The 19227-nt window shown below is 41.7% G+C and overlaps 1 protein-coding gene across 4 annotated transcripts in view; it reads left to right on the forward strand.

Annotated features, from left to right (window-relative positions):
- pcdh17 (protocadherin 17) overlaps positions 1-7633 on the forward strand; it is a 58246-nt gene extending 50613 nt beyond the window's left edge. For all 4 annotated transcript variants that reach the window (XM_030096638.1, XM_030096654.1, XM_030096662.1 and 1 more), the window contains one exon: positions 2738-7633. In XM_030096638.1, coding sequence (XP_029952498.1) covers positions 2738-3432 — 695 coding nt within the window. In that variant the 3' untranslated portion in view covers positions 3433-7633. The remainder of the gene's footprint in view (positions 1-2737) is intronic.
- Positions 7634-19227: the final 11594 nt, after the last annotated feature.

Consider the following 19227-nt stretch of genomic DNA (forward strand, 5'->3'; position numbering starts at 1 on the left):
CATCTCAGGCAAATGTGTCCTTGGTGGGGGCATTTAATACTCCGTCCCAGAGAGCTGTGAGAGGGAGAGAGAGAGAGAGAGAGAGAGAGAGAGATGAATGTCACCCCTGCTCTCATATGTCATATTGTTAGCCATAGATATGAGGGGAACGCCTCAAGGTTGAACGTGCAGCTGAGACATGAATAATCTATCAGAGGTTTCCTCCAACTAAATAGAGGGAAATATGTCTGCATGGATTATTTATGCTGTGATATGCGCACGGTGAATGGACAATCACCTCTGCGAGAGCATGAAGACATTGTAGGAGCCAAGTTAATTGTTTGTGTCTGGAATTCACGCAAGGTGGGTGTGTCAAAAGGAGTGGTTGTCAAGTGGTAAGCATGATTACATGTGCGATCTGTATTTTGCCGCTCTGTGATGGATTGCAGTAACGGTATGCTCTGGTCGCGTTGTGCATTCAAGTTTGCGTTGTGTATGCACAAGCTTTTGACAAATTCATCGATCTTTTTGCATTGACACGCTTTTATTTTTCTTTTCTTATTCAAATCTCAGATCACTTTTTGCACAAACGCACACGCGAGCTTCTCACCACGAGCAGATGCATTCATTCATGCCTGCACCATTTAAATGTAGTCCACTTTATACTGGTGGTCTCGCCTTTTTCTCTCCACCTCACCCTATTTCCTCTTCAGATGGCTGCCTCGACATGGGAAATGTCAGGCTGCCTTCGCCAGCACTGTTTGGCTTCTTCAAACATTTGTGAAGTGTTAAGCTCATCTCTACAGCTTAGGAGGGCAGTCTCTCAGGAATCTGGGCTGCTGACCCGCAACACGGCAAAGACAACCTAGCCAAGTGCACTCAAGCACATCCACTCTGCCCGCTCGTTCGCATCATCCAAAGATTGTATTAGTCCCAAGTTTGTGGTCTTTAAAGCAGCACTCTCGCCAGGCTGAATAGCTTCATGCGTTGCATAATGACGCTGATGGATTAGCTTTACAGTTCCGGACAGTATAGCTGATGTCTTCTCACATGTACTTGAGAATAATAGTGGAAAAGTTAGGTGTCTCCGAGTTGCTTCTCACCACTTTAAATCCCACCTTTAAAATACTTTCAAATCTGTTTTTCCATATTTCTTTAAATTCCACCTACAGATATTGGATTCAGAGTTCAAACCACGCGGCTTGTTACAGGAAGATAAATTACACAGATTTAAAGTGTGCTTTGGTCCCACACTCAGCATACAAGCATGAAGATGCATCGCAAGTAATTAAAGTTTAAACCATTAACATTCAGCGGGAGGGGTGACAGAGGTGACAACAAGCTGTAACGAGAAAAAAAAAAAGTATGAAAACAACCGTGTTTTAGAGCCAAATGTCACTGCCTGTCACTTCTACCACACAACACAAATGGAAACGAAACTCTCTGAGTAGAACTGACTTATCTCTTTCAACAAAACGAGCTGCCAGGGTTTATAGTGTTGTATGGAATTACAAACACTGTGTTTGCAGCATTTTGGTTCCACAAACACACAGAGATGCATCACATATCTCAAACCAGCATGCAAATGAGCCCAAGCCACAATTCAGGGGCGGGTGCATGAAACTTTTGAATTTCACTGTAGGGCATTGCTAAGTGGCCTTTTACTCTACACTGTAGTTGTGATTCTTGCCCAAATCGTTCGAAATCAAGCTTCCACTTCTTTAACTAAATGAGTGACTATGGTAGCAGCGACAGCAAACACAACAAGCACAATTTATTTTCAGTCGGTTTGTTACAATTGACCATTTACAGTCTTTTTTATTATCTCATGTGTGAATATGAATCAAAAATGGCTGTGATAATTGCATTAATTTCCCAACAACTGTTTGGACCAAGCCTTTCTCTGTGTCTTCCCCCGATTTAATCAAACCCAGCCAATGGAAAAATTCCATTTGTGGAACAACAGATGCTCAGATATTTTCCAACTTTTCACTTCATGCCCAGGAGGAGACAAAATAATGCTTCACTTTTTTTTTTTTTTTTATCATTTCAATATTTTATTCATTTTTTTTTTAACCAAGTTTTGGATCCATTTGACACAGGCATGAACACTCCCATAATCAGCCAGAGTGTGCATCCTTCTGAATAGAGATGAAAGAAGGGAACACACACTCGCTCTTACACACACATGCGAACACACACGGCAGCAACAAGGAACACACAAATAAACAGGCACAAACACACAGGGAAGAAGCACAAGCCATTTGGCAGAGCCTCTCTGTCTAGGGAGGGCTTCAAAGCCCACTGACATGAATTTATGATAACGGCAGTATGCCTTTGCCAAACCTCAACTGTTGTTGTTTTTCCTCTCACTGGCTCCCCATCCTTTCTGTATGCTCTGCCATCCCCTTGATCAGAGCTTTGGAAAATGCTAGCAGGTGTCCCCCAGTCCCCTTGGAAAGCCTCATGTATATGTGTATGTGTGCACAATGTACGTTTTTTTTTTTCTTCTTCTTCTACTTCTTCTTCTCCGTCTATGTGTGTATATGTGACATTCTTTACAGGATCTTGTTTTTTTATAGCATTTCATTATGGATTAACTCTTCTTCATCAAACTTACGGCTCCGGCTCCTCTAGCAGTTCGGTTCAGTTTCACAAAAGCGCAATGATTGTATTATCCTCTCTCCGTGTGGCTTTCCTCTATTCCACGCGCACTTACTGACAGAGATATCTTCTTCTTTTCTCTTTCCGTCTGCAGATGAGGACTGTGTGAATTGTACGGAGGAATGCAGAGTACTGGGTCATTCTGACCGCTGCTGGATGCCCCAGTTCCCTGCAGGAGGAAACCAGGCAGAGGGCGTCGACTACCGCAACAATATGTTCGTGCCGGCGGGGATGGAGGCTGTGCCTGAGACAGAAACCTATGAGACTGTCAACCCTAATGGCAAGAAAACGTTCTGTACTTTCGGGAAAGAGAGGCGTGATCACACCATCCTGGTCGCCAACGTTAAACCCTATTTGAAGGCAAAACGCGCCCTCAGTCCGCTGCTCCAAGAAGTACCTTCAGCCTCTAACAGTCCCACCAAGGGCTGCTCCACCATGTCCCCCTGCTCCTCCGTCAAAAGCCCCGCCGACGGGGCCGAAGGTAAACCCCCGCCCGCCACGTGCTCCGGCCACTACGGGCCGCCCGACGGTCAGTACCTGTCACCAACCAAACAAAGCAGAGAGGGCGTCTACCCATCCCTGCCCCCCTCAGATCCAGTGGCCAAGGTGCTGGCGGAGGCTCGCTCCAGGATCAGCCAGGAGGCGGCGGGTGAAATGGAGTGTGTCCTGGAGCAGGTGGAGCAAGACGCAAGCCGTGACGGAATGGACGCTGACCAGGTGGTGAGAGACATCGACAAACTATTGCAGGACTGCAGAGGAAGTGAGGCCACCGGCACACTCAGGAAGTGACACAAAGTACTGCAACAAAAAGAGGAATGGAGAAAGAGAGAGGAGTAGGATGCTATTCCACAGACTCTCATGCCAAAACAGTCACCAAAACACAATGAAAAGGGTTAAATGGCTCTTATGATAGGAGCTCTTTTCACTGTATTTGTTGTAGAAATGTATCAACACTGGGCAGACAGACATTTACTATGTGAGTCTTTCGGCACCAGTTTTGGTGCCAAGATGCCGACCAAGAAAAAAAGAGAACTCGATTTCAAAGTCTGAATTCTGCTGAATTTATAAACTTTTTTTTGTTTTGTTTTGTTTTGGATTCTTAAGCAAATTGCAGAGGTTTATGCCTCTGGCTTCTCGCAAGCTATTATCTAAGTGCCCACCAGCTCATAAGTGTGTCGTTCATGGTCTCTTGTGAAATCCTACATATCTAAGTGTGTGTAGGTGGTTCTGTTACATGTGATGGACATCAACGCTGAATGAAAAGGACTATTAACGGTCAGACATGACAATCGATGCGGAAACTTCTTTTCGGGACAATGAAAGGCCGAAATACACAAAAGAACCTTATCTTTTTTTGAATTTAATATAGGTGTTCAACGTGTGATGGATCCTGTACATGAAAATGAAGAGATTGTGTAATCAGGGGGCGTGTTCGCGGAGGTGTGTTACGGACTTGGGTCGAGAGCGGGCCGAACGCTCTGCTGAAGGAGAATTATTAACAGTGTAACCATGTTTCACCTGTCATTTGTAGCTACATGTGTAAGCTGTGTCTGTCTCACACCTCTATTTAAATGTCCATGTTGCTGACCGGTGCAGTTGCACGCACCAAAATTTACACACGTGTAACCACAAATGATGCTGACACACTTTCACACGCACTGATTGCACACACGCACACACACACACACACACACACACACACATAGACACACACATAAACACACATATAAACAAGAATGCTTAAACACAACTCCATCTGTGGAATTGTCTTATTCATTTACATCATCAGCTTTCAGTCCCTTGTGTACAGTGAATTATCATGTGTGTGACTCTGCCTTAAGGCAATCACAAGTTGTATAAAAAGGGACATTTTTTCCTCAACTGTGAAAAGATATCTATATGAATATATAGATGACTGTATGTATGAATCCATGTATAGTGTCCAAATATTAACAAAATATTTATACATTTTATAAGAAAAAAAAAAGAAAGAAAAGAAAAGAAATGAGGAATCTCTTCAAAAAGTGTCCTGGAGTTACGGCCAAGAACGGGGTATTTACTCGACGAACTGCAAAAGGACACTGCCACTGTTTGGAAGACAACAAATATGAATTCCAAAAAATATGAATAAACAAGAAAATGTCCCTTCACATTATCACTATACATAATATCATTATATGTGTAAATGTATCCAATTTAGATGTGTTTACATCAAAAAATTGACATATTTTTTATTGATTTTACTGCAATTTCTGTGCATTTGAGCCAAATTGTTATGTGTACAAAAGCTATATTGTGTATTTTATTAAATTAATATATAGTTGTGTTGCAATATACATGGGCTTATATTGTATTTGGCAAAAGTTGCCTTAGTAGCTGTCGAACTCTGTGAGTTTGCTTTAGTTTGGGTTTTTTTGTTGGTGCTTCTTTTTTTTCATCTCTATTCTGCATCTTTGCAGGCTGGCTTCAGTGCTTTTGAGATGTCGCCTCTTTTTACCCTGAGATCCAGCTGGATCACATACAATAACTGTCGAAAGCTTAATGAGCCAGCTGATCGAGAATACAAAAGTAAACCAACAACAAAAAGCAACAACCAGAATACAGTTTGGATATTTTTACTGAGCAGTTTTTTACAGGGCAGCTATTTTCTTTAACAATAACTAGTATGCGTATTTTGTCTTCATTATGTTTTTAAGTTTCTTTCCAAAAAAAAAAAAAATAATAAGAGAGACCTGCCATATGGGAAAGTGGAGTGGTTTCCTTGGTGATCATAAAACTGCCTTACTGTCTCTGCAGAGAGCTTGTTGTATCTGTGGAGCTTGTGACTGCTTATAAAAGCCCTGGTCCACCAGAATGTGCATTTTCTATAAAGGGCCGAGAAAGGTTCTTTTTTCAGCAGTCTTTGTCCTTTATGTATGTACTCCTTCTTCAATACATGTTAGACTTCTCATCCTTTGCAGAGAAACTTGACATCTGAAAATCTATCTGAAGTTGCTTTGAATTTGATGTCTTTAGCTGTTTAGGTACGTGGTTTATACAACCAGGTTTCTTCACATTCAGGCTTTCTTAAAGAAAAAAAAATAAAAAGAATACAGACATTTATTTTTGAAAATTTTGGCACATTTCGGCCACTCTGGAATATTAGTGGGAGGTGCTTTTTCTAATATCCTCTGACAGTAAAATACGCAGAGCAGTAGGCTACTAGACTAGAAGTGTTTTAGAAAATGTGACCACAATCACCAAATGTATGTATGATGCAGCCATGGGAGGGAACAGTGACTTGCATCCAGCTCGGCCCCTGGCGTGACGACTCCGGAGCTCGATCTGAGCTGAAGTGGACTCTCAACAGCAGATAAAACACATCCTGTCTTGTGCACATTTCACATGTGTTTGAGTGTTTTTGATCCTCTTTTTTTTTTTTTTTATTTTTATTCTTAATTCTTCTCCATTTGGACATTACCCAGACATTCTGGATTTTTTGCCCATTTTTTATTTTTTAATTCTAATATATCTATTGCTTACTTTTCTCCTCTGAGGAGCAAACTGTTGCCTTTTCTCCTCTCTGTCTCTCTTTCTCTCTCTCCTCTGTTTGGTATTTGGTTTCAGCTTACCCTTGTTCTTTTCCTGGGAGATGGCTGCGGCTGTTTATAGAGAGGGCTTGAAAGATTTGGCAGAAGAGCAAAATAATATTTATTGTTTTTTAAAATGAGAGCCCTTTTTATCGATCAAGTATCTGGATAAATCAGACAAACTTAACATTCACATTACACAAACAGTGCAAACAGTTAAAATGGGTTGTTCAAGTACGCACGGGAACTGTGATGCAGAGAAAATCGCTACAAACACACACACACACACAAACACACACCAGGCACTTCAGCAACACACTGCCTTTCATTTGAATGCAAAGTCCCTTAAAGTTACGGTGAAGGCGGAAAGAGTAGGCAAAACACTGTCCAGACAATTGTGACACTTCCACACTTGTCTTCATGGTTTATTTTCTTTTTATCTCTTTGTGCTCAGACTTCATGCTGGAATGAGCATTCTCTACACTGTGTGCACGTGTGCATATCTGCACGCACGTGCCTGACTCACTTTCATGCTCTCATTGTTTGACGAAACAACTCCTTTTTCCAACTTCCTCTTTAATTTATGGTACCTCCGTCCCTCAGATTTAATTCCAACCTACACTGAGCTTCTTCGGCGGGTGTGTGATCACTTCTTTCATTATGACATTTATTAAAACAGTGGGCAGAGGTTATCCCAGGATTTCTTGTTTTTTTTTTTCTTCCTTCTTCTTCTTCTTCTTTCTAACTTGCCTTGCTGCTGTGAGTAGTCCATGCCGAGGCATGTTTAAAGTGCTGTCCCCTCAAATGGTGTCCCCTGGACCTGGCCACTCTCTCTACAGTCACATATTGAGCATAAGGAATCGAGCTGGGTCTAGTGGACGGAGCGTATCTTTAAAGCCATTGCCCCTCTCTCAGGCTTTTTGCTGTATTATAGAGCAGAGGCTCTGCTGCTGCTGAGGTTAGCGCTTAGTTGGACTGGAGCATAATGTGGGGCTTCTCATTGTCACTGTTGGCATCATACACTGTCGGAAGTGCATTCCTCAAACATGCGAGTGGGCTATTTCTGCCCGCCCGAGACTGTTGGTTTTTACCAAGTGATTAGGACAGAGCCTTGCTGAACGTGGCTCGCTGCCTCTGGTCTCTCACTCACACTGACGCAGGTGCACACAAGACTGAGACAGCCACTGCTTCACACACACACACACACACACGCATAGAGACAACATGCCTCTTTGGTTAGTTAAAGCAAGCACCCGATGTTTGTCAGTGTTGTCCCCTCACCCCCCAGGCCCACACTGATAGCATAGGGCTCCACGCTCCAACGGGCAGCTGGTGAAAAAAAACACCAGAGACATTCATTTGTATGGATTATTTCAACTGCTATTGTCTAAAGGCTGTGTTCATTGTGATCTATCTGGAAAAAAAAAAAAAAGAAAAAAAAAAGATGAAAAGATCAAATAAAAAAGCAATTACTAATAATGTTTGCTCTTCTTCTTGTATGAGTTGGTTGAGGAATGGTTAGGCATGGCTTTGATTTAATTTCTCCGCTCCCGAGAGATAACCTCACGCACCCGATAGTTTTGTTCTCTGGAGCATCGACGCGGCCAATTTTCTCTCGTCAAACAGGACCGCATTGTTTACTTTCCGAGGCCCAGCCTACATTCAAAACGGAGAAGTTGAGAATATTTTGAAATGCTCTCTTGCAGTGGGCACACATGCAAGCGCCTCCCATCAAGGCATACGTACAACACACACTCTCTCTGGCTTCAGGCAAGCAATTCTCCATTCATCACATTAGCTCACAGTTTTGCCACACAAAAGAGACTCCTCACACTGTTATTTTTTTTTCCCCCCCCTTAATTGCACAGAAGCGAATAAATTGCTGCTTGAAATTATGAGTACTAATGCTCCTCAGATTTTGCGTTCTATCCTTGAGCCAGATTTGCTGTCAGAGGACAATTTAAAGTCTCCACGACGCTACCCTGTGCTTACAGAGATATACTATATGCTTTTAAATCTGGTTTGCTTAATCCTCAATTTATGGCAATTACATGGCAGACGCTCCGAGTGGATAACGCATGCAGGTGCAGCCTTCCTTGATGTGTTTGGTTTGTCAAGAAGGATAGCAGACAAACTTTGTAGCGATGAATGGGCCTTTAAGTATTAGTGCTTTGGAATGGGTTTTTAATGTCTGTTTCTTAGTGTTTCCCAATACAAAATGACAGACCATCGAAGCTAATGATACACCATTACATTTATCTAAGGAAACTATTCCATCATCGCTGTTTAATTGCCGAAGTACATATTGCTGTTTCCTTTTGCGACTCCATGCATCAATCCGCATCCTGCTGTCTCAGGATTAACGTCGGTAATTTTCCAGACTGCAGTCCCTCAAAACACTGAGACTGAGCCAGCACAAAGACCTCCAGCACCAACCTGCGAGTACATGTTCCCGCAGTGCGACGGAGACGTTAAACGAATGCTGAGCAACTTGTGTTGATGTTGACTTTTTGATGGGTGTCTCATGTTTGTGCAACTTCAACTTGGCAACGAGTGCAGTTGTCCCAAAAACCCTCTCAATACACTAAAACAACTTTGACAGTACTGCTAATGTTTGATGTGCGCAAAAAAGTGAATGCCAAAAGAAGTCATTCTTCTCAACTTCAGAATACATTATTCAGGGAACTATTTATTATTTCAAGGGGACTCGATCAAATTTCTTCTCATTTTGACCACAGAGAGAATGTTTTACCCCCGTACTGAATTTATGGACCATTGGTATGCGCCATGGCTTTTTTCCTGTTTGCATCTAACTAGTTGCCTCGAGGCAGATATTAATTAAAAAGACATACGAGGCACAGTTACTTAAAAACACCATTTCGAGGACTGCGGTGGCTTACATCTGAGGCTATCTCATTCAGCCGAGTGCTGGGACTTTTCTTTAAATCTGCATCATACCTTCAAGCAATTATCTTCGCAGAAGTACATGTGGTACAAAAAGCTTCTTCCGACTCACCTTCGATCACGATTTGTTAGTGCTTTGAAGATCACACAGCTTGTTGTTGAATGTGCAAAAACAGAAAAATAAATATTGAAATATTAATGGAGAAGCAGCGGCCAGAGAATAATTACATTCCTGAACCAAACCACAACCTGAATCTATGAAGAAGTCAAGTTTCTACAGAACATTTCACAGCAAGAATCAGTCACAATAAATACAACATCAACAGATTAAATAATTACAGGAATAACATCCTAAACTGGATTGTGTTTTACATTAATTCATGATAAAGAATAACATTTACTTTCAGTTTTGATGAATGAACAACAAAATGTTTGTGCTACTCATTAAGTTATTTAGTTCCGTGCAAATTAAGTTCAGGCTTTAAGACTAACACAAGATTGGAGAATCACACTTTTTGCATTTTAATCAAGGTCCTTGATCCAAATAAATATGCTGATGGGATTTAATCAAGTGCTGTTCTGTATTGAGCTGGCTAAAAGGGCAAATGGAGAGAAGATCTTTTCAACATGAAAAAGAGAAGGTATTCATCATATTCTATTGTTAAAAGGACAAGGGTGCTTCTTTCATTTGTGGCAGTGTTCAGGGGAATTGAAATATGTGCATTATCTAATGACCGTGACATAAAAGTGGGCGCACGTGCATGCATGCTTGCGTGTGTGTGTGTGTGTGTGTGTGTGTGTGTGTGTGTGTGTGTGTGTGTGTGTGTGTGTGTGTGTGTGTGCACGTGTAAGTGTAAAGGTTCTTGTAAAAAGACTTTAGCGATATTAATGTACATGTCACAACACAACCCCGTGTCCACAGCGAGATCTTCTTATGCAAACAAATGGCTCTCCCGACCACGTCTGCGAACTGCACCGAGGCGCTCGAGGTGGTCGCACGTGTACGAACTTGAATGAAATTAGTAATATAAAAGAGACATGTGGTGGTGAAGTGGTTGGCGCTCTCACCTCACATCTAAAATGCCGCCAGGTTGAGGCTGCTTTCGAGCGTTTTTGTGAGCAGTTTGTATGTTCGCCCTCTGTGTGTGGGTTTTTTTTTCCACGCATTAAGCTGCCCACAGGTGTAAATGCGCCTTGCGTCGACCTTCATGTCATATTGTGGAGTCATAATAGACTTTTTCTTTGACCTTCAATTGTTGTTGTGAATCAGCATTATTGTCCAAACAAGTGTTTATGAAACACAAACAAAACTGGATACATTTACGAAATCGTAGCGACACTGAAACTATTAATGCTCATTATCCACATCAACATTCATGGTGGCATTTAGTTCTAAATATCTACATGCCGATGCTGTTAAGTTGTATGGGACTTGAACTCCACTCTGCAATCTCTCCGAGTTACAGTTTTTAAGCACCAGTGGGTCAAAATATTATATCTAAACGCAAAAGCTGTGAAGGTTTATAAGGTGACAGCACCGTAATGGGCATTTTGTTTTTGTGTTTCTCTGTTAACGGACATTCAGACTCTAATTAATTGCTTCCTTGTCAGGCAGCGGTTTGCCCTTTAACCCGGATTAATTGAATAATGTTTGTGTATTGTAAACACATTATTAAATCCTACTTCTGTAGTGTGTTATATGATGAAAAAGAAGTTCTGGTGGTGAAATACTTTCAGGCAAATTTTACTCAATATTGTGTATTTGCATCTATCAAATATTCTCTTCTATCTGGTCAAATTTCCTTTGAAGATGATGATTTTATTCCTGGTTCACTTTGTCTGAGAAGATCCAGCCTTTAAGAAAGTAACAGTCTGTCCTCCCTTTTTAATTTATTGTATATAAAAATAGCTCAAGCAGGAACACAAAGTGAAACCACAAAAACCGCAATTAACACATGTTTATTACATTGCGGTGTTGGAGAAAACTTGTGACTGCAGCAGGCACCTCAGATTGCCGGTTCTCTTTCACAGTCAAGCCCTCCTTCCCACTGTGGTAAGTGTTCGAGTGTTTCTTACCCGGAGCAGAATTGAAAGCAGCAAAATAATGGCTCTCGACAGCCTCTGTGAAGGGGCTAGCTCACATCAGTGAGGGAAAATGCTAGATGAAAAGGTCAATAAGCAACACGGGAAACTTAATATGAAGTAGACATATGAATTCCATCACATGGATTAGCGCCCCTGGCAAAGTGCAGGACTGACTGACACTGCTGAATCAATTCATAAATATCCAATGTCTGGTGTGTAAGACACTCGAGTGCTAAGAGGACCTTTCACTAAATGCCACCTGGACTTTTAAAGCAATTCTTTTCACCTATTTTGTTTCCTATTATTGGTAAGTTTTTTTTGTTTTTCTTTTTCTTTTTTTTTAGTGTTTCAATTGAAATTTCAGATGGGTGTCTGAGTTTCTCGCCATTGTGTTTTCTTGATCAAGGATAAGTCGTTATTGGTTGCGGCTTTTCTTACGTTTAGACAGGTATTGGCAGGTTCATTGTCGAGTGCGATGGTCTGAGGGTCTGAGTGTTGCTTAGAACTCATGATTTGCTGCAACTCTTAGGGTTTAAATTTTTTTTTTTGTTTAATCAATTTGCAAATTATTGGGTTGCTGCAGAGCCCATTACAGAGAGGATGTATTGGATGAACGGGAAGACCGATCCCTAAATGGCTGGACGATAACAACAGGATGTGATTTGGACAGAATGTCAGGAGGGAGAGGGAAGGTCAATATTACAGTAACAGAATATGACCTTGGGGACAAAGTTCTTACTACCAAAGCCGCTCTCCTTTGGCAGTGCTGCACCATTGATTCTCTGCTCTAATATCAATTAGCCATGCCTTCATTAACTGAGCTTTACCACAATGTCATTTTGACAATGTTCTTTGGGATATATCCTGAGCCTATATTTAAACTTGTCTTTTAAAACCGCGGCCTACGGAAGTGTCATTCTTACAAGACAATTATAAGTCCACCGGTGGAGTTAAAAAGGTTTGAGTTACAGTTTGATCTGAGGTCAACTCAGCCCAATAATCCAAAAAGGTGCAATTTATCACTGAGTTTGAGTCATTACAAACACACATATAACGACATGTACACCCACACTACCGCCAGTTACTTTTTGCTGCATGACGAATTTCATGATAGGAAAATAAATTAGCGGGGCAGATAATTAAATTTACCTTAATGGCTTTTGCTCTTTATCTGCCGTATTGGCTCTCTTTGTTAAAGTACGAACATAAATGACATTTCCGAGCAATTATGTGATTCATTGCAGGAGTTTTTAGTGTTTGGTGTTTCTCATCAACGCTGTGATCCTCAAGCACTTTGCGTCTGCTGTGGAAGAGGGAAAACACATCGCAACAGCAGAAATCTTTTGATTTTCTTATCAACATTATACTTCCACTTGTGAAAGGATATAATTATATATGTAAAAAAGGATTTTGCATGTGCAATCTACAGGGAAACACTAAAAAAAATCAACAGTGATGTTGTTCCAGTGTAAATCTGAGACAACAGTGAAGTCAGGACAGCTCAGTGCGAGACCACTTGCACGATGAATGCTCATCCTTCACTTTGAGGGCCTAGAGAGTCAATTGACGAGTGAAAATCTGTGAGACATTTGTCTGCTGGCACCTTTTCAAAAGCTTTGCTTTGGTCAAAGCACTGGCTTCATTGTGGTATAGCATGTACTACAATGGCAACTGGCAAATTTTAGTGGGATCAAAGCCCTGTGCCTCTGCCTTACTTCTTTTGTTTTCAAAGTTTATGTGTCTCCAGTATGAACAGAGCAGTGGGTATCATAGAGGGATGCCGGCCCCTCTCTGAACTCAGAGACATGGCTGACAAAGGCGATTAAAGTCTCTGACAGCGTGCCTGCATATGATTAGGCCATCCTTTAGAGCTTTGAACTCCCACCCCCACCCCCATCTATTCTCTGAAACTTATAGACGGAAACACGAGCAAAAAAAAAAAAAAAAAAATGAAAGTGCAGTCCGCATCAATGAGGGGTAAGACACCAAACCATCAAATACAAATCAGCAAGGGAAAAACAAACAAAGAGTTTTCTAAATAAGCGGGGCGACAGACAGAGGCCTTTTCCTCGGCTAATGGCTAGTGCAAATAGAATGGGCCTTGAGGGATTTAAAGGGCTGCGGCTGACAGTTAAAGTAGTCTAAAGCTGATCTACAACAAAGTGAGAATGTGATGCATCCACACAGCACCAACCTAGACAGGATGAGAGGGTGTAAATAACAGACGCTCCCAAGAGATGTGTGCCACATAGCACAGAGACTCCCTGGTTTGGGTGTTTGATTTGTTTGAATGCTATCTGACATTTACTTAACCAACTGCAGGGAAATTGTCTTTAAAGATTCTCAATTTGGCTCAACTCTGGTAAGCGCTCCCATCTGCCTTCCTCCATTTGGGGTGCCACTGCACAAACCCATACGGCGTGTGCTAAATTAAATAATGTGGAACAAAATGCATCATGCACGACACAAATTTTGCGAGTGTAGCGGGGGAAGTAATGCAACTTTATGCTGAAAGCAAACACCGCTCCAAGACTCGGAGTTACGTTTTCATCATGCTAAGCAGGGGTTACACAGGAAAATAAACCTGTGATCCCTTTCCATTCATGTCCGCTCCTGTCCTTATCTGGTCAAATATCCCTGCCATCACATCTCTGTTACCTTAATGGAAAACATTAGAGATGCCCTTCTAATGTTTCACCCTTCAGATATACTGCTCTTTTTCTTCCTCTCTTTGTGTCCCTCCTCCTCAAGACCACCCAGGCTATCACAGCGAGTGTGTAGCTGTGCGTGTGTTGTGGATTGGAGATAGTGTTACGGCTCAGATCACAGCCCGCTGCACCTCTGAACAGCCTGTTTTCAAGTGTCAGGTGAGTGACAGAAGGACAGTGACATTGCTGGCTCAGATCCGCTGCGTGACACAATGCGCCTGCCATCAATTTACAATAAAGGCTCTCATCGCACATCAGAGGATCCTCGCCAAATTAATCAGGCCAAGTTCTTTCATTTTAATCCTGAATGTCTTTTGCAGGAGGCTTCTAACTCGTTGACTGGGGTACCATTTCACTTGATGCAAAATAGAATGTTATTGGTGAAACGGTTGGTTCACCTTAACCTTCTAATGCCAACATGGCGGCTAAAATATATTAGTCAACAATCAATATTTTATATCAATATTTGCACATATTCCTGGAGTATATAGATTCTTGTTTAATTTCAAGGATGAACGAGGACTGCAGCAGCTGTGGCAAGGTTAAATATGTCAGGTGGTTTGTGTTTACAACAGAGTTGGCAAATCAAACGATTAATTATCTTTTTTTTAAACAATCAAATCAATTATTGAAAATAAACTTAGAGCGATGAATGTGCAATGAGAATGTCAAAATAAATATTGTCTTCCATTTTTTCAAGATGTAGAAATATAGATATATGTATTATCATGATGAAATTGGTGATAAAACTATCCTGAAGTGAATGATGTGACTAGCTAGTCATGAAGAAACATTTTATGGCGGAAGCAAAAGGCACTATCAATGAAAAGAAAAAGTGTTGTGAATACAAGCACGCACAAAACAAACTGACGGTTTCACTGATCAGGCTGTCCATCCATCACCTCCAAAGTCATTTTGACGTGCAAAAACTCTTTAGAGAGCCAGATGGTTCAGCCCGGACATACATGAACCGTTAAATTCCGAAAGGTTGGGAGGGTGCTACGGGTGGCAAAGCTGCAGCTGGCATGGTTCTGAGAGGCCTGTGTGGTATCTAGACCACAACCATTCCTGATGGCATCATGTAGAACCACAGGGGGACAGACTGAGGCCCACTGATGAGGGAGGGGGTAACTTGGAACTGATAAAGACAGTAATTAGCATTATTTCTTCAATGTATATCACTACTTTTCATAAATTGTGTGTTTGTGTGCATGTATGGATGTGACTCCTCATGAATCTTCATGTTTTCACAAACTGATGTTAAAAAAGAAAGAGTAAAGAGAAACTACATTGTAGCACCTATGATATATCGATGTTGGGATCCACAGACAAAAGCATAACATAAATCATGCTAGTTAGTGGTTTTCTATTTAAAATCCAGTAGGTTTCTATATAGTATGCAACTATTGTTAAACACCATGGCTCTGCACAATAGCTTATTTTATCCTTCGTCAATGACAAGACAAAAAATCCTACTGGGAAAGACACCCTCCTGACCCTGCGATCGCACCTTATGTTGAACCACGCCTCCACCCCACCTGAAACTGTTCCCAGATGAGAGCTGCCCGACACTCCGAGGACCCCTGAGTTCAAGCTGAGGTAAAAGTTACTTCATCAGTTGAAACACGTTTGGATAAGCAGTTCAATCTGTCACTAATAAGGTCACAGAAAGATAAAGCTGCATGTGTCTCGGCTGCTATTTTCCTGCTGTTGTACAGACCAAAGCCTGCTGTACTTTTGAGGACCACTACGCTCAAATGCTGTTCTAACTACATTATGTTCTGTGTGTAAAGTTTAACTTTATATATATATATATATATATATATATATATATATATATATATATATATATATATAAGTAACTATATGTAACTAATACATATATATATGTATTAGTTACGATTTGTCTCTGAGGTGTTACGGTTCAGTTGGGGATAAGGGGGATTAAGCGTGTGTGTTTGTGTGTGTGTGTGTGTGTGTGCGTGTGTTTCAAGTGTAAAACCTAAAACCCCGACATAAATATCTGAGTCAGATGCGCCCTGCTACTTAGCCAAAAAAAAAAAACTATCCTGAATAAACTACTCTGGAAAGCTTGTCGTTGTTTAATTTTTAAAATGTAAATAGTTAATGTTTATCGCACAATGGAATTCTACTGACCTCCATTGTTTTGTGTTTGCAGCATAATTCGCACTGGCAGAGACCGTTTGGCAGCCAAAACCCAAAATATGTGCTTCACTCAATGTGACTTGGAAAAGGTGGGGGAATTTTGCTTATTTGTGATGTGGACCAACTGACATTACTTGAGGCTTTCGCCGTGCACCTGTATTCCAATGAATCCGTTGTTTGGCACATTAAACAGAGGACAAGATGCTGCCAGTGTGTGAGGAACACAAGACTTTCCCCTCGGAGAGAGGACGGCACTCAACAGACGGCTGCTTGTTGTCACACGTAGGTTATGTAGGCCAGGATATGTAGACTGGCGAGTACAAAGGAGAGCACTCAGCACCTCCCCCTAAAAACTCTTCATAAATACTGCAGGGTGACGCTTTGTCTTTCTGCTGCACTGAGCCTACCCTCGCTTACAAGACAGCTGTGCTCTGGCAATGTGCTTCCCAGATACTCACAGCATACAGCCTGACAGCTCCCATATATTCTGATGTATTGTTGTTAATGTTTAAATGCTTTTACTGCCATGCCAATGAAACACACACACACACACAAACACACACAAGCAGTAATGTACTTTCCCACTAGCCAGAGAGATAGAAATGGAAAAAAAACAAAAAAAAAAAAAACAGGATGCATGCAGCATGTGGAGATATAACTTGGAATATGACTGATCAGGCTGCACAAATCTGACATCTTTACTTGTGGAATAGCAGCATTTACCGACATTATTTATCTAGTTTGCACAGCTGACAGCATAAAGCTTTGCGTATGCAGTGAGGCTCTGTGGTGGAAGCGTTGACGTTGCGCTAAGCTCTTTAAGGTCACAGCAGTTTGAAATAGCATAGAAGGTGAATCACACACCAGACACACCTGATTAAAAAAAATTAAACCTCGCTGTGAGAGATGTTTCTCATGGGAAAGGCTGTGATTTGGGAAAAGTCTGCTTTTGACAGGCGAATGTTGGAGAGGTTTGCGTTTCAGCATGAAGCCTGACACTTGTTTACGTAGTAAATTCAAAGCCGTCCAGCTTACAACCTGATATAGCTGCTTATTTGGATGAAAAGTACCCCATAAAAACTTCTCTCTTTTTTTTTTTTTCCATAAAACCTTTGATTTAACACAGATGAATGCACAGGAGAAAGCGGCAGCCGCTTTGTTGAGATTAGAAGAGTTTATTTGTCACATTAGTCAGAATTACCTGTGTTGGTGTCAGCTGCTGTGTGGAATCGGAGAGGCATTGGAGGCATGGGGAGAGGAGAGGTGAAAGAGAAACACACTACAGAGCAGGTACAAAGAAAAAAAGAAGAAAGAAAGACGAAAAAGAAAGACATCCATTCACTCGGCACCTTATCGCCTCATAAGATGCGCCCTCACCCCCCACCCCCCCTCCTGATAATAACCGTCTTTGCACACTGTGAACCACAGGAAAGAGGAAAATCTCCCTTTGCTTCAGCTTCCTGCTTCCTAGGAGGGCTTGATATGCTGGAGAGGAACCTGAGCAGCTCTGTTGGACTGAACCTCTTCTCCCCTCAGTGTGGCGGCTGGAAGGATGTCTACAATGACAGCTGGAAGTCTGATGCGATGAAAGAGGTCTGTGGAGTTAGATAAACTACCCACTGCTGTCTGCTTTAGAAGGTACTGGGAACCGTGATACGGCCACTCATGCAAAAAGACTGAACTCGGCAGAGATCGGCACGAAGATTAAAGGGGAGAGATGGTTGGCAGGATGATGTTGGCCACATGTTCTCTTGGCTTTCGGTGTGACCTTTGCCTCTCTCCGTTTGATTAACTGGCTTACTGGCTCACTCGCACTAAATCATAGAGGTCATCAGAAAACCCACCATGTAAACAAAATAGAGGCGGACAGACAGCGATGGCAGAGAGTCAACATGTTTTCCTCACAAGTCCCAGTTCTTGTTTTCCTCTTTTGCTTTTTTGTACTTGAACAGATGCTGGAGCAGATGAACGAGGAGACACTGAAAACATCAACCTTTGTGTGCTCCTTAAAAAAGGTCATGACTCCTGACCTACATGACTAAATACCAATGCTGTTATTGTAAGGTAGAGCAGTTTTGCTAATTTGTAGCCTTAATACTTGTTTTCTAAGCTCCTGAAAGAGGGAAAACATGAAAAAAAAGGATCTTTGGATTTGTACCTGGACCACATCGGGTTCCCCTTTGTGCTATCGAAGTGCAATTTTCCGAACGTGGTTCTCACCGCTGTGCCAGTCATCACTTCTTGGTTTTTATTAATAAAAACATTTCCCCCACCTGGTTTTGTTCTCGACTTCTTTTCATGAGGGTCAATTGAATGGCCGAGCTCCGCTGGGAGAGCGCCAGAGTTTCTTCAGCGTTCCGTTGTCCAGCTTTCAGTGTTGGAAATGCGAGGTATCGCGAGCTGGAGCTTTGACTTTTGATGATTTTACTCCAATGAATGAATGTTTACTCCATAGCTACAATGCTGTATGTGAAGTCTGTAATATCAAAATCTCTTTTTCAACAGTAAATCTGGGTTTAAAAAAAATCCAACGCAGGTCAGTCAGCTTTAAATATTGCAAGTAAATCGGTGGGGAAACTTATGCGTCAATAAGTTAGGACACAACTGAAATCAGACTGAATCTGGATTTGTTGACTTGCTCTAAAAATATTGCCAGATGGTTTCAATTTCCCTCATCCTTTTAAATTGAAGGCTCATGATGCTATTTCATCATAATCTAATTATTTTCTTTAAAATTTGATTTTTTATGAATACAACTACAAATCACCCGTATCTGTTTCTCTCCCTGTCTCCCTGGAATGCATGTATGCGATCAATGTCAAGATGCCAATTACCCACGGATGTATGTCAAACAGTACACAGAGGAAACCCACCATCATATGGGGAGAACATGCAAACTCTACACAGAGATGGTTGAAACTGACCAGTTCTCACTGCGAGGCGAGTGTCACGGAGCACATTTTATCTTGTGTGTGAGCTTGAAATTCGGACGCCGTTTCTTGTTCCAGGCTCCTTGTCTCCCCTTCTCGTATCTGATCGCTGCTCCTGCCTTGATGTGTTTCACCTGTGCCTGAGTGTGTGAGTGTCTTCACCTGCTGGCTGTGGTACATAAAGGCCGTCTTCGGTCTGCTCTGATTGTTTGTTCACTCTGT

This window comes from Salarias fasciatus, chromosome 1, assembly GCF_902148845.1.
Source record: "Salarias fasciatus chromosome 1, fSalaFa1.1, whole genome shotgun sequence".
In the NCBI taxonomy this organism is placed as follows: Eukaryota; Metazoa; Chordata; class Actinopteri; order Blenniiformes; family Blenniidae; genus Salarias; species Salarias fasciatus.